Raw genomic sequence first — 24,481 nt, 5'->3', positions numbered from 1 at the left:
ACTCCCAACCCCGAGATCAAGAATTGCATGCTCTTCTAACTGAGCCAGCCAGGCACCCCTTAGGATCTCTTTTTAATAGACCTGAAGAGTAGCCTGTCTAGATTTGTATAGAAAATGCTTTCATGAGAAAAGACATGTAATACTTTCTGAAAGGGGTTTTATTGTTCATGTGTGTAACTCGACTAGCTTGCTTTGACCTTACATTCTAGTTCAGTAATAGATGTTCATGTTATTCAGAGTAAAAGCTTTGTATATATTTATTGTATGTTGAGCAGGTCAAGCAGATGTGCACTTCTTAGATTGACTTAGGAAAGTTTTTCTTTGAGGTTGGACAAATTGTTAGGAATTGGGAGAGTGTCTCAGAGTGTCTCAGTTCTATTGAATTGTGTATCTGAAGCCATTGTATCCTATTATACTTGAACTCAGAAAAGAAGAGGATGGAAAAATGTGTTTATGATTTGAGGTATATCCTGGGAAGGAAACTATATATGCATAGCTTGCAAAGCATTCTACTGAATAGTTTTGTTTTGGCTACCAGTTAATTATGGTTACTAGTTCAATGAGAAATTTAAATCAGGCTTAGTATTTATTTATTTATTTGTTTGTTTGTTTGTTTATTTATTTATTTATTTAGAGAAAGAGAGAGAATCCCATGTGGGCTCCGCACAGACAGTGCAGAAGTGCAGAGCCTGATGCGGGTCTTGAACCCACAAACTGTGAGATCATATCCTGAGCTGAAACGCTGAACTGACTGAGTCACTCAGGTGCCTGAGAATATTTTTAAAGTAAGCTCTTTGCGTAACATGGCACTCAAACTCACTACTACCTGGAGATCAAGAATAGCACACTCCATAGACTGAGCCAGCCAGGTGCTCCCTGCCCTGCCCTTAGCATTTTATTTATTTGTTTGTTTTTTAAGGTGATTTATTTATTTTGAGAGAGAGAGAGGAAGAGAGAATCCCAAGCAGGTTCCACACTGTCAGCATGGGCCTGACACATGTCTCGAACCCATGAATGGCAAGATCATGATCTGAGCTGAAACCAAGAGCCTAACGCTTAACTGACTGAGCCACCCAGGCACCCCAGAAAATGCTCTCTTAAAAAAAAATGTTTGGGGCGCCTGGGTGGCGCAGTCGGTTAAGCGTCCGACTTCAGCCAGGTCACGATCTCGCGTTCCGTGAGTTCGAGCCCCGCGTCGGGCTCTGGGCTGATGGCTCAGAGCCTGGAGCCTGCTTCTGATTCTGTGTCTCCCTCTCTCTCTGCCCCTCCCCCGTTCATGCTCTGTCTCTCTCTGTCCCAAAAATAAATAAACGTTGAAAAAAAAAATTAAAAAAAAAAAAATTAAAAAAAAATGTTTAATTTTTTGAGAGAGAGCAAGCAGGGAGGAGCAGAGAGAGAGACAGAAACCCCAAGCAGGCTCCATGCCGTCAGCGCAAAGCCTCATGTGGGCTTGAACCATGAGCCATGAGATTGTGACCTGAGCTCAACCAACTGAGCCACCCAGGCACACCCCTACACGCCCTGGAAAATGCTTTTAGTAGAAGTTTGTTTCCTACTGGGGTCTTAGAGCTTACTTTTTTTAAAAAAAAAGTTTATTTTCTACTGTTTTTTATTTATTTTGCCTCAAAACTGTCATTTTTTTTCCTTTGTGGTTTGAAATTACATAAATATCAGCATGGTTTCTCAAAGTAAGGAAATGGAGATGAGATCAGTGCTCAGAATAGTGATCTTTTAAGATTCCAGTTTAGCTAATCTTCAGAGCGTTAAAGTAACATGATTTTGGTTTAAATAATTTACCTAGTGTAGTATATTAACATTTAGTATTTTCTCTCGGAAGAAATGTCCCTTGGGTTTGTACTGAATATTATGGGCATATTTTTGTCCCAATAGAAGAATCCTTGATACAAAGTAGAGAAAATTTAGTAGAGTGATTAGGACAGGAAGTAAGAGTTTTATAACATTTTCACATGTCAAATAAACATTTAATAGAACTCACTTATAATGGAGACTGGTAAGTTTTTGGTGGCTACTTTAATGATCATTTTCTAAAATAAAGGTGTCTCTTTCCAAATACTCAGTCTCAGATACTCAATAACCAGCAGGTAGCAATTATAACTATATATTTCAAGGGAATGTTGGATATGTTAATTTTCTGTGTTGCTTCTGGACCATTTTATAGTGAGTTTCTAAAGGAATGAGAGGAGCAACAGTATGATAGTAAGCTGCTATATAAGCCATCATGTCAGAATACTACTCTTTTGGGGCACCTGGCTCGCTCAGGGTGGTGAGTTTGGCCCCATGTTGGGTGTAGAGATTGCTTAAATAAATAAACTTAAAAGAAAATCTTAAAAAATATACTACCATCTTGTGATACACTCTTACAAATTAAGAATTACCCTCTAGACTCTCTTTTACTCTGGAGTAGAATTTTATATAAGTTCTGTCTTGGACCCCTGTATACGGGGGTGGGTAGTAACTGTATCAATGGCTCTATGAGATCGTTATACTTTTCTGTGATCTATCCGTTACTTAATTAGGTCTTTATGAATGTATGCAAAATGAAATTTGTACCCGACCTACTTTTTAAATTTCCCTCAAGGCTTTTGTTGCATAGGAAAGCTTTGCCAACTCCATTATTACATGTTTATTGTAGAAAATACTGAAAAAGCAAATTGAAGAGAAATCGTTCATAGGCCATTGTTAATGTTGGTGTATTTCCTTTCAAGCATATTATGTTACTGGAGGTTTTTTGTTTTTTGTCTCTTTACTACATGTGAACATTTTCCCATATAATGAAATATTCTATTTATTTTAAAAAGTTTATTTATTTTGAGAGAGAGAGAGAGAGAGAGTGTTCATGCACGTGAGCCTGGGAGGGGCAGAGAGAGAGGGAGAGAGAGAATCCGGAGTAGGCTTCATGCTTTTCAGCAGAGCCTGATGTGGGACTCCATCTAACAAACCACAAGATCATGACCTCAGCCAAAATCAAGAGTCGGATGCTTAACTGACTGAGCCACCCATGTGTCCCTGAAATACTCTTTGTAAACGGGTCACAAATTGTCAGGGTATATATATTCAGCTATAAGATATCTGGCTCAATATTATTTAAGTTTCTTTTTTTTTCTATTGCTAGCATGAAAGAAAAGGAGACAAGAGTGTAAATTGATACAACTCCCTTTGGAAAAGTACTAACTTATTGAAGCTGACATAACAATTTTGCTTCTAGGTATTCAACAGGAATTCATACATATATTCACCAGAAGACCTATATGGAATGTTCATAGTAGCATTATTCATAATATCCTCAAACTGGAAACTGCTCAAATGCCCATCAGCAGTGGAATGAATAAATTTGTGATATAGTCACACAATGGCAATATAATAAAGCAAAGAGAATGAACAGACTGGAGCTAAATGCAGCAGGATTGGTGACTCAACAGATGCTGAACAAAAGCAGTCAGGCACAAAAGAGTATATTCTTTATGATTCTGATACAAGAGAGTCCATTTTGTAGGATTCCATTTATATTATATTAAGCTCAAGAACAGGGTAAACCAGTGGGTCTCAGTGTGGTGTAATATTGTTCCCCAAGGGGCATTTGGCAGTGTCTGGAGGCATCTTTGGTTGCCACAACTGGAAGAGACCAGGGTTGCTTCAGAGCACCCCACAGTGCACACGACTGTCTCATAACAAAGACCTATCCCTGGGCTAAAGTACTCTGTACTGTTAAAGGTAAGGGTGGCGGTTTCCCTTGGGTAGGAATGGTGTGATTGTTTTTGATTTTAGTGCTGGTTACATAGGTGTATTCAGTTTGTGAAAGTTCATTGAGCTGCATGCTTCTGTTTATCTTCCTGTAGGTATTTTACACTTCAATCAAAAATTTGTATGAAAATCAGACTTCACATAAAAATCCAGGTCAAAGACCTCTTGTTTTCATTTTTTAACCTTTATTTATTTTTGAGAGACAGTGCGAGCAGGGGAGGGGCATAGAGAGAGGGAGACAGAAACCAAAGCAGGCTCCAGGCCCTGAGTGGTCAGCACAGAGTCCGATGTGGGGCTCGATCTCATGAACTGCGAGATCATGTTCTGAGCCAAAGTCAGACGCTTAACCAACTGAGCCACTCAGGCACCCCTCGAAGACTTCTTTTGAAAGATAGATCAGTCTGATAACTCCCATAGTTGTAGCTAATAAGCAGTAGGCACCCCCCCCCCCTGCCCCACACCCTTTGGTTGGTGCCTGTTTTCCAGGCCCCATTTTCTTGTTTCAGTTACTTGTATCCCCTCATTGGTATCTTAAACAGCTTGAGTGAGATAGAATTCATACACACCATACAGTTTACCTATTTGAAATGTACAATTCAAAAATTTTATTATATTCACAGGGTTGTGTAGCCATCACCACAATTTAATTTTAGAATATTTTCAATCCTCCAAAAAGAAACCTCATACTTACTAGCAGTCACTCCCTCCCCCCACCCCACCCCACCATCTCTTTCAGGTCTAGGCAACCGCTAGTCTTAGTTTTTGTCTTTAAATAATTGTATGCATTGAATTTTGTGGTCTCTTTTCTAAAACAGGATTTATAGTAGTTATGCAGTATTTCATCATGAAGTTACGTCATAAATTGTATAAAATTTATCTTATATTGGGCACTTAAGATAAATTACTAGATGTGGAATTACTGATCAAAGGATATAAACATTTTAAAATTCCTGATAAATATTAACCACAGTGCCTTCCGGAAAGGTTGTATCAGACTGCCCTCACCATCAGTGGATGATGGTATTTTTTTGCAAATTTTATGTTGTCATATTGGACAACATGTAGTTATACGCAGTCATATTGGAAATGTTACACATTTTTTATTTTGTCTTAGACATGTTCATTCTCCTAGACTGATGATTATTCAGACAGTTGATTTGACCTAAACTCAGGCTGTTTTGGACAAGTGTACCAATATTGTCCTTTTTTACATGAAGACAGTACCACTTAGGATGTGAATGAATGCATTATCCCAGGTTCCCCTTACTTCTCCAGCTGGTTCCTGAAGGTTCTTACATTTAAATAGAGTGGCTTTTTGCCAGCACAAATTGACACTTCAGCCCATAGTGATGTACTTTGTTTCCTTGTTGGTTAATAGAGCCAAGATTTCAAACTACTTTCCACTAGGTTTTATAATTTGACTCACAATAAATTAAATTTTGTGTTTCTCCAATAACGTCCATAGCCAAGACCTCTTTTGAAAACAAGTTGTTTGTATGTTTGTAATACATAGATTACTGTTTGCTAGTGAGCTGCCATGATGCTTTTGCTTAGAAATTGTCACTAGCTAGTTATTAAACCTCTATTATCGCTCATGCAGAATTAACTTCCACTTAAAGCATTCCAGTTAAACAAAACTTCATTGTAAACCCTTTAATTGATGCCTTGTCTCTGCACATAAAGCAGTCTCATTCAGGAGTGTGAGTCACTAGCACGATTCTTAGTGGATTGCTCAGCTCATGATCTGGGATGCCCAGATAGTTAATACTTTAGAATCATGGTGAGTCAATATTACATTTTTTTAGTTTTATTCAACCATAAATTTTCTGGGGGGATGACTGTTTGGGAAATGCCTTTTTGAAAATTTGACATCTTGTCATTGTTTCATTTCACTGCAGTTACTTCTTTCCTGCTCCTTAGAGTTCTGAATGCCACATAATTTGTTGGTTGTTTTATGAATTTTATTCTGCCTGAGGTTATTTTCATCAAATGTTAATAGCAAGACCTTAGAAATCATCTGATATTCTCCACTTACTTCACAAATGAAAAAAAAAACAAACAGGGTGGGGTGGGGAGAAATACTCCTGAAGTGCCTGTTAGAATCTCTTACCTCCAAGTTCAGTGCTTGCTCTGTCTTGTTGTCAGACATTCAAGGTTAGGAATCACTATTCTAGAATATTAGTTTTAGTTCATCCTGGACTTTGTTTTTATTAAGACACATTTTTTTTTCAATATATGAAATTTATTGTCAAATTGGTTTCCATACAACACCCAGTGCTCATCCCAAAAGGAAGACACATTTTTTTAATGTTTATTTTTGAGAGAGTCAGAGACAGTGTGAGTGGTCATGATCTCACGGTTCGTGGGTTCAAGCCCCACATTGGGCTCTGTGTAGACAGCTTGGAGCCTGCTTCAGATTCTGTGTCTCCCTCTGTCTTTCTCTGCCCCTCCCCCACTCACATTCATATTCTCTCTCTCTCTCTCTCAACAATAAATAATAAAAAATTTTTTTTCATTTATTAAGGATTTGAGAGAGCTGGCCGACTCCCTATATGCCCAGAGGGCCAGAGACCAACCCCACTGGGGCAAGTCTCCAAGAGACTCCTGCTGGCATTAGATCACACTGCGGCTGGGCCCAGGACCCAGAAGCTGGGACCCCTGAAAGTTGGTAGCTCTCCCTTGCTCAGTCCTGCTCTCCCCAGAGCAGACTTTGCCAGATCCTTCCTGCTCTCCGTGGAATTACTCTTGATGGTGCATCTCACCAGCAGAGCACACACAGATCACAGGCCTGACCCTCAGTTTGGAGGAACTCTGAGAAAATGAGTTGGGTTTCTTTTTATTTTAATTTTTTTTAATGTTTGTTTATTTTTGAGAGACAGAGTACAAGTGGGGGAGGGGCAGAGAGAGAGGGAGACAACAGAATCTGAAGCAGGCTGCAGACACTGAGCTGTCAGCACAGAGCCCAGTGCCGGGCTCGAACTCATGAACTGTGAGATCATGACATGAGCCGAATTTGGATGGTTAACCAACTGAGCCACCCAGGCGTCCCTGTTTTTAATTTTTAAAAGAAACTAAGATTTTAAAATCTGGTTTGTAATAGGCTTGGGGTTGGGGTGTTTTTTGTTTGTTTTTTAATTAGAGGGAGATTAAAACTTGGCTCTGACCCATTTGGACTTTGTTGCATTTGTAAAACATTTAGAATTTAGCACTACTTACTTGAAAATTTTTAATTTCCTGTTTATTATAGTTTCGTTTAGATTAAAAATTGACAAGGGACAAGTTATTGGGTTTTTTTGTTGTTGATTTGGAACCCTTGGGAGCTTTTTTTACATGAGTCTATTCCAAAGATATATATGAAAGTGGTATTTTTGGATTAACTTTTTGTGGCCAACGTTATAGTAAAGAGCTTGCAATGGAAAAAATGAATCAGATAAACTGAAAAGTAAAGCATTTCCCTGTAGTGTCACTACACTATAAAATATGTTGAAAGTTAACAGATGATTTTAGTTTGCTTCTTCTAGTTCTCTGTTGTTTAGCATATATAACTGTATAGCAAATATCTCTTGAATACAATTGTAGTTTTTAAAACGTGTTTGTAAATATCCTACAAACTACTACATTGCAAGCTTCTTGATGACAGATAAGTACCAATTGCATGAATGAATTTTAGTCTAAAACTTTTTTATCCTTTTGTGGTATTAACATAAAATTTATCATTTTAACCGTTTTCTAAAGTGTATAACTTTGGGGCACCTGGGTGGCTCAGTTGGTTAAGCGTCTGACTTCAGCTCAGGTCATGATCTCTGGTTCATGAGTTTGAGCCCCACATCAGGCTCACTGCTGTCTGCACAGAACCTGCTTCAGATCCTGTCTCCCCCTCTGTCTGCCCCTCCCCCATTCATGCTCTCCCCCTCTCTCTCAAAAATAAACGAACATTAAAAATATATTTAAAAAAAGAATTAAAAATAAAAAAATTAAAAAATATGTGTATAGCTTTGGGGCATTAAGTAAATTTATATCGTTGTATGACCATCTCCCGAACTTTTGAATCTTCCCGGCAGAAACTGTACCCATTAAACACTAGTTCCCTGTTCCTCTCAGCCCCTGGCAATCACCATTTTATTTTCTGTTTCTATGAATTTGACTATTGTAGGTACCTCATGTAAGTAGAATCATGTAACATTTGTCTTTTGTGACTGACTTCTTTCACTTAACATAATGTTGTCAAGGTTCATCCATGTGTCAGAATTTCCTTCCTTTCGAGGCTGAAAAATATTCCATTGTATATTACAAAATGTCATGTTTTGTTTATTCATCTGTCAGTGGACAGTTGGGTTGCTTCTACCTTTTTTGGCTCTTGTGAATAATTCTACAGTGAACACGAGTATACAAAATCTCTTGGCATCTCTGCTTTTGTTTCTTTCACTATATACCCAGGAGAATTGCTAGATCATAAGGTAATTGTATATTTAATATTTTGAGGAAACTGTAACCGAACTGTTTTCTATAGCAACTGCACCATTTTAGATTCCCAGCAGCAGTGCTCAACAAGGATCCAGTTTCTCCATGGCTTTGTTGACATTTGTTCTTCTCTTTTCTTTTCTTTTCTTTTTTGGTAATAGCCATCTTGATGGGTGTGATGTGGTATCTCATGGTTTTTGTTTGAATTTCCCTAGTGATTGTGATAGTCTAAAACTTCTTATAATTTAAACTCTTATTAACCCAGACTTTGTTTCTTAAAAAATATATTGAAATCATTGGTGAGGAAATGAGGGAACCAGATTCTCATACTCTGATAGTGGAAATATAAATAAATAGGTACCAGCTTTTTGGAAGGGTAATTTGGTAATACAAATCAAAAGCTTTAGAATTTTTGGAGAGCTAGAGGGCAAAGAAATTGACCTTTTTTTGTAAACATGCAAAAATATCTTTCGCAATGTACAACTGTTCACCAGCAATTCTTTTAGAAATGGGTGTGTGTACCAAGTTGAGTATTACAACAGACCACTATAAACAACCTACATGTTCAACCATAGAAGCTTGGTTAGATTCTGATTCGGTAGGTCTGGGAGTGGGAGTTGGGTAAATAGAATGTGAGAATGAGCGTTTTCAACACGCGCTCTGGGTAATTCTGATAAAGGTGGTCTGTGGACCACATGTGAGGTTCCTTTATTCATCACTACTTACATGCTTTAATTTGAGGTTCCATGGTATGCTAAGACTCTCTTGCAAACTGGTCTTTGACTTCCCTGTTCAGCCTTCTCTATGGCTACTTCCCAAACATCCTTCATCATATTCTAGTCTAAGAGGCTTCTTCTTTTTTTTTTTTTTTTTAACTTTTATTTATTTTTGAGAGACAGCATGAATGAGGGAGGAGCAGAGAGAGAGGGAGACACAGAATCCAAAGCAAGCTTCAGACTCTGAGCTGTCAGCACAGAGCCTGATGTGAGGCTTGAACCCATTAACTATGAGATCATAACCTGAGCCAAAGTTGGATGCTCAACCAACTGAGCCACCCAGGCGCTCCTGACATCATTTTTTTCAAGGTTCATCCATGTTGTGTAACATTTTTAAGGGGAATTTGTTGGGGGGGGGTGGTTGCCATGGAATGTCTGCTTGTGTCCCTTGCCCCTCTCCTTTTGGATTGTTGGGTGTTTTGGGGGGTAGGTTTTTGTTGTTTTTGTTCTTGGAACTCTTTATATAGTAGAGAGATTAGGTCTCTACCTAGGAAAGAGTTACCAAGGGGGTACCTGGCTGGCATGCCTAGTAACTGAGTTAGCCAGGCACCCCAGGGGGGACATTTCATTAAGGAAGTGACTTTTGAGCAGACTTGAATGAGAAAGTCCTGCCAGTATTGATGCCAGTGTTCCAAGCAGTGAAAATAGCAAGTGCAAGTGCAGAAGTCTTGGGACAAAAGCATGGCATATTTGCCTTTTCTTTTCTTTTTCTTTTTTTGATGTTTACTTATTTTGAGAGAAGGAGAAAGAGAATCCCAAGCAGGCTCCACCCTGTCAGAGCAGAACCAGTTGCCAGCTCGAACCCATGAGTCCTAAGATCGTGATGACCTGAGCCAAAATCAAGAGTCAGACGTTTAACTGACTGAGCCACCTTTTTAAAAATTGTTTATATATTTTGTTTATTTATTTCTGCACTGTCGGTGCAGAGCCCAACTTGGGACTTGATCTTACAAACTGTGGGATCATGAACTGAGCCAAGATCAATAGTCTGATGCTTAACTGACCCACTTAGGTGCCCCCACTTTTTTTTCTTTTTTCTTTTTTTAAGAATATATATTTACTTATTTTTAGAGAGGGGGGACAGGCAGAGAGAGAGAAAGCATGGCATATTTGGTGCAGTCTGAGGAACAGTGAGGATACAGGTATTTCTGAGTCAGAATGAGCAAGAGGGAGGATGGAAGGAGATGAGACCAGGAAGTGAACTATGGTCATGTGGGCATGTTGTAGACTGTGGTAAAGATTTTTGATTTTATCCCAATAGAGTTTTGAGCAGGAGAGGGACATGATCTGCCTTACTTTTTAAGAGCTTTATTGGGGTTACTTTTTGGAGAATAGATTTGAGAGGGATAAGAGCATAAACTAGGAAACCAGTTAGAAGATTTTGCTTTTCCAGTAGTCCTGGTTAGAAATGAAGGTGGCTTGGGGTGCCTGGGTGGCTCAGTTGGTTGAACGTCCTTCGGCTCAGGTCGTGATCTCACAGTCTGTGAGTTCGAGCCCAGCGTCGGGCTCTGTGCTGATAGCTCAGAGCCTGAAGCCTGCTTTGTATTCTGTGTCACCCTCTCTCTCTGCTCCTCCCCTGCTCACGCTCTCTCTCTGTCTCAAAAATGAATAAAAACATTAAAAAAAAAAAATGAAGGTGGCTTGAATCAGAGTGGTAGTAGTGGAGGTGGTAAGGAGTGGTTGGAAGGATTTGCCAATGGTTTGGCTAGGAGTGAGGCTGACTTGAAGGTTTTTGACCAGAGGAACCACATGAATAGTGGAGCCATTTACTTAGATTTGGAAAACTGAAAATGGAGTAGGTCTTCGGAGGATGGGAGGATTGTGGTATGAGAAATGTGGGGCCTATTAGACATCCAGGAGATGTAGAGTAGCAGTTGAATTTCAGGCCTAAAGTTCAAGGGAAATGTTGAAGCAAATGGGACATCATTTACAAGTTGAATTCTGGCTGGAGGAACCTGCAAAGAACACTGAAAAAGATAGGGTAACAAGATAGGATAAAAATCAGGACATGTATTTAGAAGTTTAGAAAAGGAGAAGTGACACTGAAATAGGAACTGAAAAATAAGAGCCAGAAGAGTATGGTATCAGGGAAGCCAAGTGGAAAAAAAAAAGTATTTTGGAGAGGAAGGAGTAATCAGGTATATCAAATACAGCTTAGGAGTGCCTGGGTGGCTCAGTCGGTTAAGCATCTGACTCTTGATTTTGGCTCAGGTCATGATCTCATGGTTCTTGAGTTTGAGCCTTGAATCAGGCTCTCTACTGTCAGCACAGAGCCCGCTTTGGATCCTCTGTGTCCCTCCCCCGCTTGCTCACATGCTCTCTCTCTCTAAAATATTTTTAGAAATTTAATTTTTTTTTAATCTTTATTTATTTTTGAGAGAGAGAGAGCATGAGCAGGGGAGGAATAGAGAAGGAGACACAGAATCCGAAGCAGGCTCCAGGCTCTGAGCTGTCAGCACAGAGCCCGACGCGGGGCTCGAACCCACGAGCTGTGAGATCATGACCTGAGCTGAAGTCGGACGCTTAACCGACTGAGCCACACAGGCACCCCTATTCTTAGAAATTTAACAGAAACAAATTAAACATTTTAAAAATATATATAGCTTAAAAGGTTGAATAAGAATTGACCATTGAATTTGGCACTGTAGAAGTAATCATTGGCAAGTAGTTTTGGTAGATTGGTGGTATCTAGGCTTATTGATATGTGTACTGTTCCATCACATAGATGTTACCATAGTTTATTCACCACTCATCATCAGTTATTAGCCATTTAGGTAGTTTTCAATTCTTAAGGTATTTTACATATGCAGATTCAGATGGGCATGCTGTATTTGAGAGCATTGTGAAGTAATTTATAAATCAATGCCTTATTGGATATTGGAGTTAAGAAAATACTGCATAGCAAAAATAAAAGACTTTGGAGTTAAACTAGCCTGTTTGAACCAACCTGTGTCAGTAGCTGACTTTGTCTACATTACTCAAGTTTCATGAACCTGATTCTTATCTAAAAGATAAGATTTTATGAGGATTAAAATAAATGAGCACTTTGTATGCTTCCTAGCACATGTGTGTTCAGTAATCCTAAATTGTGTCTTGTTCTTTTTTTTTAAGTTTATTTATTTTAATGTTTATTTTTGAGAGAGAGAAAGCGTGGTTGTATTTTATGCAAGCGAGGGAGGGGCAGAGAGAGAGAGAGGGAGACAGGATCTGAAGCAGGCTCAGTGCGCTGAGAGCAGAGAGCCATATTCTGGGCTCTAACTCACAAACCGTGAGCTCATGACCTGAGCTGAAGTCGAACGTTTAACCGACTGAGCCACGTGAGTGCCCCAAGTTTGTTTATTTTTGAGAGAGCATGAGTGGGTGAGGGGCAGAGAGAGAATCCCATGCAGGGTCTGAGCTGTCAGTGCAGCACCTGACACGGGGCTTGATCTCACAAACCATGAGATCGTGACCTGAGCTGAAATCCAAGAGTCAGGCGCTTAACCCACTGAACCACCGAGGCACCTCTTGTTGTTTGTCTTATAGGGAAAATAAAACTTTCTGAATAAAACTTTCTGAAAAAAAGTGTTAGTAATTGGTCTTGGAAATGTAAGGAGGTGTATTTTGAGGGTGGAGAAGAGGAAAACAGTTCTTTTGGGTCATTCCTATGGAGATTTTTCGGTGATAAGAGAGAGAATAGGGGAAGATAGTCAATTTGAGTGATTATCCAATTTAATTCTGTTGTGATCAGAGCACATACTTTGTATGATTTGAATAATTTTAAATGTATTGCAGCTTTGATAATGGCCTAGAATATGGTCTATCTCAGTACGAGTTCTCTGTGTCCTTGAAAAAATTGTGAGTTCTTTTGCTGTTGGGTGGAGCGTACTCTAAATGTCAGTGGTTTTGTGGTTTAGTGGTTGATAGTAAGTAGTATTTGTTTTTTATATGCTTACTGTTTATTCTGTGAGTTATTGAGTGAGCGGTGTTGAAATCTCCAACTATTAATTGTGGATTTGTCGATTGTTCTTAATTCTATCAGTTTTTGCTTCCTCTCTTGAGGCTCTGTTAATATGTGTATAAACGTGAATTTTTATGTTGTATTGATGAATTGACCCCTTTATCATTGTAAAAGGACCTTTATTTAAGGCTATTCATTGCTCTGAAATAAACTTTTTCTGGTAATACATAGTTACTTCTCCTTCTTAATTAAATTTTTAAATAAAGTTTATTTATTTATATAAAGAATAGGTGGGGGAGGGGTAGAGAGAATCCCAAGCAGGCTCCACACTGCTAGCACAGAGCCCAATGTGGGGCTCAATCTCCTGAACCGTGAGATCATGACCTGAGCCACCCAGGGGCCCCTCCTCTTTTTTTTAAAAAAACATGTTCATTTGAGAGAGAAAGTGAGCAAGCAAGGGAAGGGCAGAGAGACAGGGAGAGAGAATCCTAAGAAGGCTTTGCCTGTCAGCACAGAGCATGACATGGGGCTCAATCCCACAAATCTTGAGATCATGACCTGAGCTGAAATTAAAAGACACTCAGGCATGTCATTTACTCCTTCCTTTTCTTCCTTCCTTCCTTCCTTCCTTCCTTCCTTCCTTCCTTCCTTCCTTCCTTCCTTCCTTCCTTCCTTCCTTCCTTCCTATTTATTTTTGAGAGAGACAAAGAATGTGAGTGGGTTAGGAGCAGAGAGAAAGGGAGACACAGAATCTGAAGCAGGCTCCAGGCTCTGAGCTGTCAGCACAGAGCCCGACACGGGCCTTGAACTCATGAGCTGTGAGATCATGACCTGAGCTGAAGTCAAATGCCCAACGGACTGAGCCACCCAGGTGCCCCTCCTCCTTTCTTTTGATTACTGTTAACATGTTACATCTTTCTCCATAGTTTTGCATTTAATCTCTTTGTGGCTTTATACCTAAAGTGGATTTCTGTGTAGGCAGCATATAGTTAGATCTTGTTTATTTAGTCTGACAATTTCTGCCATTTATTTATTTATTTGTTTATTTATTTATTTATTTATTTATTTTAATGTTTATTCATTTTTGAGAGAGAAAGAGAAACAGAGCATGAGCGCAGGAAGGCCAGAGAGAGAGGGAGACACAGAATTTGAAGGAGGCTCCAGGCTCTGAGCTGTCAGCACAGAGCCCAGTGCAAGGCTTGAACTCATGAACTGTGAGGTCATGACCTGAACCAAAGTCAGGCACTTAACCAACTGAGCCATCCAGGTGCCCCAATTTCTGCCTTTTAATTGAATATTTAGCCTGTTTACATTTAATGTGATTGTTGATGTCATAGGTTTTAAATCCACTATCCTCCTATTTATTCTGTCTCATTTATTTTTATGATTGCATAGTATGTCCTTTATTGGTTTATTAGCTGTAACATTGTTTTGTTATTTTAATAGTTGATTTTGGGTTTACTACAGCCATCTTTTAAGTTATTACAGTCTACTTTCAATATTAAATCACTTCTTGGGGGCGCCTGGGTGGCGCAGTCGGTTAAGCGTCCGACTTCAACCAGGTCACGATCTCACGGTCTGTGAGTTCGAGCCCCGCGTCGGGCTCTGGGCTGATGGCTCAGAGCCTGGAGCCTGTTTCCGATTCTGTGTCTCCCTCTCTCTGCCCCTCGCCCGTTCATGCTCTGTCTCTCTCTGTCCCAAAAATAAATAAACGTTGAAAAAAAAAAAATTTAAAAAAAAAAAAAATAATAAATAAATCACTTCTTGTATTATATGATAACCTTACAACAGTATATTTCCATTTCCTTTCTCTCTGCTTTTTGTGATATTGTTTTTACTTCTATTGTTTTACTACTTTTACTTCTATGTAAAAGAAGTGTGATAATAAATATAAATTCCAGGGGCTCCTGGCTGGTGCAGTTGGTGGAGTATGGGACTTTTGATCTCGGGGTTGTTAGTTCAAGCCCCACATTGGGTGTGGAGATGACTTAAAAATAATTTTTTTTAAGAAAGAAAGATCACTCCTACAATAATTAGTTGTTGCCATTTTTACTTTAAACAGCCAGTTATCTTAAAAAAATTTTTTTTGTTTTTAATACAGCACATGTAAGCAAGGGAGGGAGCAGAGAGAGAGAATAAGAATCTCAAGCAGGCTCCAGACTCTATCCCACAACCCTGAGATCATGACCTGAGCCGAAATCAAGAGCCGGATGCTCTTGTCGGGAGACAACTAGGGAGAAAGCAAATGGTTTTCTGAAAGGTGTTGAACAGAGATTAAAAACAAAAACTTTGAAGTGAAAATTCCTAATTTCTAGTCCAGTGTTTTACCTGACACCTCACTCCATACAACAGCCCATTTTCTGCTTTAAACTGTCCTGTGAACCAAGCAAGGTTCATTGCCTCATGAGGCTGCTTATTCTTTTTATGGACAGGCTGATACAGTGGGAATTTATTTTCTAGGAGAAAAAAGTGGAGAGATTGTAATAAGTATAAAGCAGGTCCCATAGGAATGCATTTATTCATCTGTTTGTCAAACATTTATTTAACACTTAAAATGTGCCAGTTATTGCTAGAAGCTAGGGAAGCAGAGGTGAAAGACAACATCTAGGGGCTCCCGGTCTGATGCAGTAACAAACCCAAAAGTTGCAGCAGCGTTGGGAGTAATGGTGCTTGCCTTGAGGTCTGGCACAGCTCTTAGCTCCACATACGTCCACCATTTGACTGTCTCCCATTGTACAGGACACTGGCACATCAGACCCGGTGTCTACTGAATGGAGTTTATACCAACTTCTCTTGTCCCTATTCTCAATGCCCGAGTAAGTAATTAAACTTATAAACTTATTAAATAAGTAATTAAACCATTTCTGTTGGAGATACCACTTTTCTAGTTTTATTCTTCCTTCCCAACTGCCAAGAAACCTGAGTTCTTTTTGTTTGACTTTGAGTTCATTCTGCACATAAGATCTTAAACTCTGAAATTTCCCCTTTTGATCTTTGTGAATTTTTTTATTAAAAAAAATTTTTAATGTTTATTTTTGAGAGAAAGACAGAGCACGAGCAGGGGAAGGGCACAGAGAGAGAGAGAGAGAGAGAGAGAGAGAGAGAATTTGAAGCAGGCTCCAGGCTCTGAGCTGTCAGCAGAGAGCCCAACACAGAGCTCGAACTCAAAAACCGTGAGATCATGATCTGAGCCAAAGTCGGACACGACACTTAACTGACTGAGCCACCCAGGCACCCTGATCTTTGTGAATTTATTCTGATCCCATGGATTGAGCCACCCTGGTGCCCCAACCACTTTAATAACTGTATGATCGTAGGCAATTTTGTAACCTTTCTGGATCTCATTTCTTCATCTTTAGAAGGGATCTAATCATGTGATCTACCTCCTGGGATAATCCAAATAATATGCTTTGTATTTAATCTTCAAAAATCCCATGAGTTCTGTTCTACAGAAAAATGTGGTAAACTTTGGATCCTGTTAGGGTATAACTGTAGAAAACTTCAAATACAAAGAATTTGGGAGGGAATTATGTAATTTATTACCATGTTTATGCCAACTAATTTTTAAAATTCTCTTTTCTAGTACAAGACAAGGTAGATTTGTAACCTTAGTTATTTGGAAAACGGACTAAAAGTAACACATTTGGTTTGTGTCCAATAAATGTTATATAAGCAAACATTTTTTTTCAGTGTGTGTTATTTTGTTTGTGTGAATCCTTTTGAATTATGGGCTACCATGAGTTGTAGTATTCTTTACTTAAAAAGTCATCCTAGAAGGAATAGTTTTTCCACCTTTGAATCTATTCAAGAAATTGACTGATGTGACTATATAGAAACAAAATTTGAGGGACACCTAGGTGGCTCAGTCAGTTAAGCTTCAGACTCTTGATTTTGGCTCAGGTCATGATCTCAACAATTTGTGAGATAGAGCCCCACATCAGGCTCCGTGCTAACAGCTGAGAGCCTACTTGGAATTCTCTCCCCACCTCCCTCTCTGCCTCTTCCCTGTTCGCATTCTCCTTCTCTCTCAAAATAAATAAACGTTTAAAAAAACTAAAAATTAAAGGAAGACAATAAAGTGAAGTGTTATGTTAAATGCCAAATGATTAATGTCTATACTATATTAAAATATATTCTGCATGGGGTGCCTGGGTGGCTCAGTTAAGCATTCGACTTCAGCTCAGGTCATGATCTCACGGCTCCTGAGTTCAAGCCCTGCGTTGGGCTGTGTGCTGACAGCTTGGAGCCTGGAAGCCTGCTTTGGATTCTGTGTCTCCCTCTCTCTTTCTCTGTCAAAAATAAACATTAAAAAAATTTTTTTAATAAAAAAAAGAATATATTCTACAAATACATGGGCAAAAGGCTAGAAATAGTCCATGAAGTGGGGAAGGATATAGGGGAAGTATGTCTTGGTATATTAAAAACATAAATTGGGGGCGCCTGGGTGGCTCAGTTGGTTAAGCATCCGACTTCAGCTCAGGTCACGATCTCACGGTCCGTGAGTTCGAGCCCTGCGTCGGGCTCTGGGCTGATGGCTCAGAGCCTGGAACCTGCTTCTGATTCTGTGTCTCCCTCTCTCTCTGACCCTCCCCCGTTCATGCTCTGTCTCTCTGTCTCAAAAATAAATAAACATTAAAAAAAAATTTTTTTTAAATAAAAAAAAAGAAAACATAAATTGAGGGGTGCTTGGCTGGTAGACTGTGCGACTCTTGATCTTGGGGTTGTAAGTTTGAGCCTCATGTTGGGAAAGAGATTACTTAAAAAATCTTTAAGAAAAACGCACAGTGGCGCCTGGCAGGTTCAGTCGCTTAAGCGTCTGACTTTGGCTCAGGTCAGGTCATGATCTCACGGTTCGTGGGTTTGAGCCCTGCCTGGGGTTCTCTGTCTCCCTCTCTCTCTGCCCCTCCCCTGTTCATGATCTCTCTGTCTCTCAAAAATAGATACTTAAAAAAAATTTTTTTTTTCAAGTTGGATGACAGTGCAAAGCAAGAGTCATGCAGATTTACATTTCCTGTGACCTAATAATACTGCTTCCTAGAATTTGTCTATAGATAAATTCAACCAAAGCATAAAGAATATATTTTTTCAGGAGGATAATAAGTACATATGTACATGTAAATCGATTGGGCTTTCTTAGAAAAAACATTTAACAGCTTGCCATCCCCCTCCTGTTGTGCTCCCATGTGCTCCACTCGTGCTCCCATGTGCTCCACTCGTGCTCCACTCATCCTGTGCTCCCATGGCACTTGCTTTAAAAGATGAAGTATGGAAATGATTTTTATGTTTCCATGAGAGCCATTCACAGAGTAATTGCACACACTCACTCCCCATTCTGTATTCATGTCTGTTTGCTGAAAAAGGGAAGTCAGAGAAGATTATGTCCTGAATTTTAGGTTTCTGATAGCAGAGCAAAAAATGGTTCAGAAGAAAGGGAACTGTAGTGGAACATTTCTAAAGAAAGAAAATTTCCCAAAGTTACTAAATACATCACATATACCGAAGGTATGGGTGGCATTTGTGATTGCCCTTGGGAAGCCCGGTTCTTAGGGTTCAACATTTTCTAAGTCTAGACTGTATCTTAACCAGTATACAGTGCCTACTTCTATATGTGTATAAATTGCTGCTTTATAAGCTCTGAAGGACATAGGACTAATTCCTCCTCCCCCCAGAAAAGGTAGATTATTATATGAGATGCTGAACCGTTGAGAACTGTTTCATCACATTAATTGCTAAAAAGATACTTGTCTTTGGTATGGAGAGAGGTGTAGGGGAGGAGTTTTCTAACAGTTACACTGTGATTTTGACTAATTGGAGTAAATCGAACTTCAGGCTTTAGGGAAAATGCTTTAGATGTGGTGTTTGGAAAAATCTGAGTCTGAACTTGGGGGTGTGAATCATTACAGGAGTTGTGTTAGAAACTTGACTATGTCACCATTTAAAGATTGCATATTACTCTTGTGGTTTTATAACTTGTATTCAGTGAGAGAAGTGGTAAAATGCTTGTGTGGTCAGATTCTGCATGTAATCTTGATACTTCCATGTTCTGTAGGTGCCTGTACTATCTGTCTTTTTTTTTTTTTTTTTTAAGTTTATTTATTTTAATAGTGCAGAGAAGGGGCGGAATGAGAGGGAGAGAGAGAATCCCAAGCAGGCTCTGCACTGTTAGCACAGAGACCTACTTGGGACTCAGACCCACAAACCATGAGATCATGACCTGAGCTGAAACGAAGAGTCAGACACTCAACCGACTGAGCCACCCAGGCACCCCTTTTCTTAGTTTTTCATTGACGTTTTGGAAAATTTTCCAGGTTTTTTCCCAATATCTTACCCCATCACCACCAGTTTTTCTTATTAAATTACTACGAACACATAACACTTAGAGATTGTTTTAAATTTATTAAATTAAATGATAGCAAATGAACAAAGTTGGCACCTTATGGATGACTCCTGGCCATGACTATTCAAAGTTGGCAGAACTTGATAATAAGTAATAATTTGGGGGCTCCTGAGTGGTTCAGTTGGTTAATAAGCGTCTGAGTTCGGCTCAGGGCATGATCTCATGGTTCGTGAATTGCAGCCACACATCAGGCATTACGCTGGCAGTGCAGAGCCTGCTTGGGATTCTCTTTCTGCCTCTCTCTGCTCCTTCCCCACTTGTGCTTTCTTTCTCTCTCCCAAATAAACTTTAACACAAACACACACACACACTAATTTGTCCTGGTTTTATTTTGAGAGACAGAGTATGTATGAGAGGGGGAGGCACAGAGAGAGGGAGAGACAGAATCCTAAGCAGGCTGCACACTTTCAGCACAGAGAGCCCCAGTGGGGCTTCAACTCACGAGCTGTGAGATCATGACCTGAGCCGAAGTCACACACTTAACCGACTGAGCCACTCAGGTGCTCCCCGCAAGATTTTATTTTTAAGTAATCTCTACACCCAGTGTAGGGCTTGAACCCAAAACCCTGAGATCAAGAGTCACATGCTCCACTGAGTCAGCCAGGCACCCCGGTGTTATTTTTTTAAAATCACAGTACAGATGCAGGTGTTTTCTTTCCGTGAGCAGTTTCTTTGTGTGAAGCTGTAAATCACCTCCAGTGTATTCAAGTGTCCCAGTGACTGAGATCCAGCTGTTGGGTGTTTTAACTAAACAGCTTGCTCATTGTTGGCCATTCAAATCCCAGTGAGAGGTATTAGCTGCTCCAGGGAATAGAACGGGAATAGAGCATCCAGGGTGAAGATTTTCGCAAGGCCTTTAGTGACCCAGCTTAAATTTGTTGAGATTTTTCTGCTTTGGCTTTTTCCTGTAGGTGCCAGAGTTGATCTGCTTCAGATTTTCATGAATGACTCATCTTCCTGTCGTGTTTTCTTTTCTTTCTTTAAAAAAAATTTTTTTTAGTGTTAGTTTATTATTGAGAGAGAGAAAGAGCATGAGCATGGGAGGGGCAGAGAGAGGGGGAGACACAGAATCTGAAGCAGGCTCCAGGCTCTGTGCACAGAGCCTGATGTGGGGCTCGAACTCACAAACCATGAGATCATGACCTGAGGCAAAGTCGGACGCTTAACCAACTGAGCCACCCAGGCTCTCCATCCTGTCGTATTTTCTTAGACTACAATAACTTAATCTTTGGGTCACTTTAAACATAGTTTCTCCTATCACATGTATTGGGAGGAATATACGGAGGTATTCAAACTCAAGCATGTTTCTTCCTCATGCTGATTAATTCCTCTGCTCCATAGAAAACTTGTTTCTTCCTGAAAATGGCATTTTAATGATTATTTTCTGTAGGAGGAAGCTTGTGACCTTCACTTGTCTTTTTTCCTTCCAGAGGGAATCTGGAAAAGTTATAAGCAAAACATCATTTCTCTAAGAAAATTCTGGATAACAGAAGTTCTGAGTAACAGGTAAAGTATATTTAAACTTCTTGGATGCTGATGATCACCTATAATCTACAAAAGTAAACTGGGAGTGGGAAGAAGAGAAGAAGGAGAGAGAAGTGTGCTTTGTGTCAGGGGTTGCATTAGGAATTGTATATACATCATCTCATTTAGATGATTGTTACCCAGATGCTGGGTGTATAGATCTAAGAATCTCAGAATAAAACTGCCCTTCAAAATGCTGTTTTGAATGGATTTGCCTATGGATTGGATTTAATGTCCTCACACCACAGTTTGCAAACGTAAATCTACCATAGACCAAATACAGCGGTACACAGAATCCTGGAATCTGCTATCCTGTGCCGTCTAGCCAGTTCCTAGTCTTCCTAGTTCCTTTCTGTCTTTTGTTTTAGTTCTTGATCATTGCCAGTTATTTGCAGCTGTATCATCTCCTTGATTCTTTTTTTTTTTTTTTAAATTTTTTTTTTTTTTTTTTTTTCAACGTTTATTTATTTTTGGGACAGAGAGAGACAGAGCATGAACAGGGGAGGGGCAGAGAGAGAGGGAGACACAGAATCGGAAACAGGCTCCAGGCTCTGAGCCATCAGCCCAGAGCCCGACGCGGGGCTCGAACTCACAGACCGCGAGATCGTGACCTGGCTGAAGTCGGACGCTTAACCGACTGCGCCACCCAGGCGCCCCTCCTTGATTCTTTTTAATACTTTGTCACCAGGTCCAAAATTTAAATTTCCTAATAAGGTACCTCTTCACAATGGGGTCCAACCCAAGTGTCCCCATTATGTTCTCGGTGAGAGTCTTACCATGACTGGAAAGAATAGCTACACCTCTCACACTGTTTTCTTATTTATATCTCACAGAGAAGTTTATGAAATAATAGTATGCATAAAGAATCTAGTATGCTGGGTCTGAGAAACACATCTCAGATGTTAGCTACAATTTTACCTTTGGAACTAGGGAAGACATGAAAGCTAACCAGACTTCTAGGATTCTGTAGGTCCAAAGATGTGCTCATAGACTGAGGTGAATTGTCCTTCCTGGGGGTAGTAGAGAGTGAGATGCTCTTTATTCTAATTAGCACTCTGGCATGAGCCTTGAAGTTAGATTTCAAGTATTCAAAAAAGTAGTTCCTAGAGATACCATCAAAAAATTAAGTTGTTCAGATTTTTGTATTTGTTGATTTTCCTTTGACATTTTTCATTTTTCCATTTTTATCAGGGCAAACCAATTCCATCACCATGAGTTGGAGCTTCCTGACTCGCCTGCTAGAGGAGATCCACAACCATTCCACATTCGTGGGGAAGATCTGGCTCACTGTACTGATTGTCTTCCGGATTGTCCTTACGGCTGTAGGAGGAGAATCCATCTATTATGATGAGCAAAGCAAATTTGTGTGCAACACGGAGCAGCCAGGCTGTGAGAATGTCTGCTATGACGCCTTTGCACCCCTCTCCCATGTGCGCTTCTGGGTATTCCAGATCATTTTGGTGGCAACCCCCTCGGTGATGTACCTGGGCTACGCCATTCATAAGATTGCCAAGATGGAGCATGGCGAAGCAGACAAGAAAACAGCTCGGAGCAAACCCTATGCAATGCGTTGGAAACAGCACCGGGCTCTGGAAGAAACAGAAGAGGACCATGAGGAGGATCCCATGATGTATCCAGAAATGGAATTGGAAAGTGAAAAAGAAAATAAAGAGCAGAACCAAACTAAACCCAAGCACGATGGCCGCCGGCGGATTCGGGAGGACGGGCTTATGAAAATCTACGTGCTGCAGTTGCTGGCAAGGACCGTGTTTGAGGTGGGTTTTCTGATAGGGCAGTATTTTCTGTATGGCTTCCAAGTCCACCCATTTTATGTGTGCAGCAGACTTCCTTGCCCTCATAAGATAGACTGCTTTATTTCGAGACCCACTGAAAAGACCATCTTCCTTCTGATAATGTATGGTGTTACAGGCCTTTGCCTATTGCTTAACATTTGGGAGATGCTTCATTTAGGGTTTGGGACAATTCGAGACTCACTAAACAGTAAAAGGAGGGAACTGGAAGATCCGGGTGCTTATAATTATCCCTTCACTTGGAATACACCATCTGCTCCCCCTGGCTATAACATTGCCGTCAAACCAGATCAAATCCAGTACACCGAACTGTCCAACGCTAAGATTGCCTACAAGCAAAACAAGGCCAACATCGCCCAGGAACAACAGTACGGCAGCCATGAGGAGAACCTCCCAGCTGACCTGGAGACTCTGCAGCGGGAGATCAAAATGGCTCAGGAGCGCTTGGATCTAGCAATCCAGGCCTACAGTCACCAGAACAACCCTCATGGTCCCCAGGAAAAAAAAGCCAAAGTGGGGTCCAAAGCTGGGTCCAACAAGAGCAGTGCCAGTAGCAAATCAGGGGATGGAAAGACCTCCGTCTGGATTTAATCTTGGCTGGGATTAAAACTTGTGCTCTTCCATAGTCCGTGGTAAGCAGTGGCTCACTGAATAATGGCCTCTGTTGAGTAAACATTTGGCTCTGGTTATCTTCAGGGATGCTGTTGGCTCATGATCCACGCTCAGGGGACTCTGAAAGCGGGGCTGGGACGAGGGGGAGAAAAGGGGAAACACCGTGTTCGTGGGCACATATTTCAGCAATAATACTGTTACAGAACTTTACATTTGTGTCTTCCAGATCTGGAAAAAAAACAGATATATTTAAATCATTCTTGTTGAAAAGTTTTTGTATGTACAGTATTATGGTACATTTTTTTAGTATGAGTACTTTTTTTTGTATTTGTATATTGGACTGCTGTAGTTACACTTTTATATTAAAGGAAAAAAAATCCTTAAGGTAATGCCTATTAGGCCAGTGTTATTACTTTGTTCAGCAAATTCCACCCTGGGTTTAAAGTTTTAATAGATGCTACACCTAATAAAAGTGCCTCTCGTGTTGCAGGGAAGATTTCGGATATGTCAGGAGCCGGAGGAGGAAGCATCAATTTTCAATCTTGGAAAGAAAGTCCACAGTAGAAGGAGGCTGAGATCTTTTCTCCTTTACTTAAGAAATCTTTGAATCTCATTCACCTACCCAAACCTATATCCAATCTTTGAAAACCTGTTTGTATTTTCAAAGGATATAAATGATTAACTGCAGGATTCATTTAATTATCAAGCATTGCCAGCAAATGCCTCGATGGTGTGCACATAATTTAAGTTCTCCCAAAAGGCTGATACACAAAAGTGTCCTCAGTCTGGTAGCAGCGTGGAGACCCTGACCAGAGGTGTTACTAAGATTCCTCTATTGCAAAGCCATGCCTGGAAAATGAGCCCTACTACAATGTTTAGTTGTGGACCTATTTGATTTGCCTTAAATCTCTATCCAGAAACCTGCCTTTCTGGTTTCTTAAGAAACCAGTGGTGGATATTTTCTTTGGATGTTAACATTAGAAATAAAAAAAATTCTCTTCTAGGCTAAAAATACTCAGAGCCATTTGTATTGCCTGTGGCAGAAGGCCTAAATCCAAATTCCTTATTTTTTTGTAATTTGCTGCGTAACTTTTGTAATTTCTATACTTCTGCCAATGTAGATTTCTTTCTGTATAGAAGACCAGTCAGAATGGGGATTCTATCTGTAAATAGACCTAAAGAGAATTTCAGAATTTAT

General features: G+C 40.0%; 1 protein-coding gene across 5 annotated transcripts in view; it reads left to right on the top strand.

Moving 5' to 3' along the window:
- The window catches only part of GJC1 (gap junction protein gamma 1), a 35,312-nt gene extending 11,557 nt beyond the window's left edge, over positions 1-23,755 (top strand). For 3 of the 5 annotated variants that reach the window (XM_040497812.1, XM_040497810.1, XM_040497814.1), the window contains exons 2-3: positions 20,767-20,842; positions 22,052-23,755. In XM_040497812.1, coding sequence (XP_040353746.1) covers positions 22,072-23,262 — 1,191 coding nt within the window. In that variant the 5' untranslated portion in view covers positions 20,767-20,842; positions 22,052-22,071 and the 3' untranslated portion in view covers positions 23,263-23,755. Of the gene's footprint in view, positions 1-14,151; positions 14,207-15,118; positions 15,756-20,766; positions 20,843-22,051 lie in introns of those variants that run through there. The other 2 variants (XM_040497811.1, XM_040497813.1) reach the window with 2 other exon arrangements.
- The last annotated feature ends 726 nt before the right edge of the window (positions 23,756-24,481 follow it).

Source organism: Herpailurus yagouaroundi, unplaced genomic scaffold (genome assembly GCF_014898765.1).
Source record: "Herpailurus yagouaroundi ecotype Mexico unplaced genomic scaffold, PumYag 189, whole genome shotgun sequence".
NCBI classification, from domain to species: Eukaryota; Metazoa; Chordata; class Mammalia; order Carnivora; family Felidae; genus Herpailurus; species Herpailurus yagouaroundi.
The sequence above is the reverse complement of the archived record's forward strand: the minus strand, read 5'-3'. Positions and strand labels throughout refer to the sequence as shown.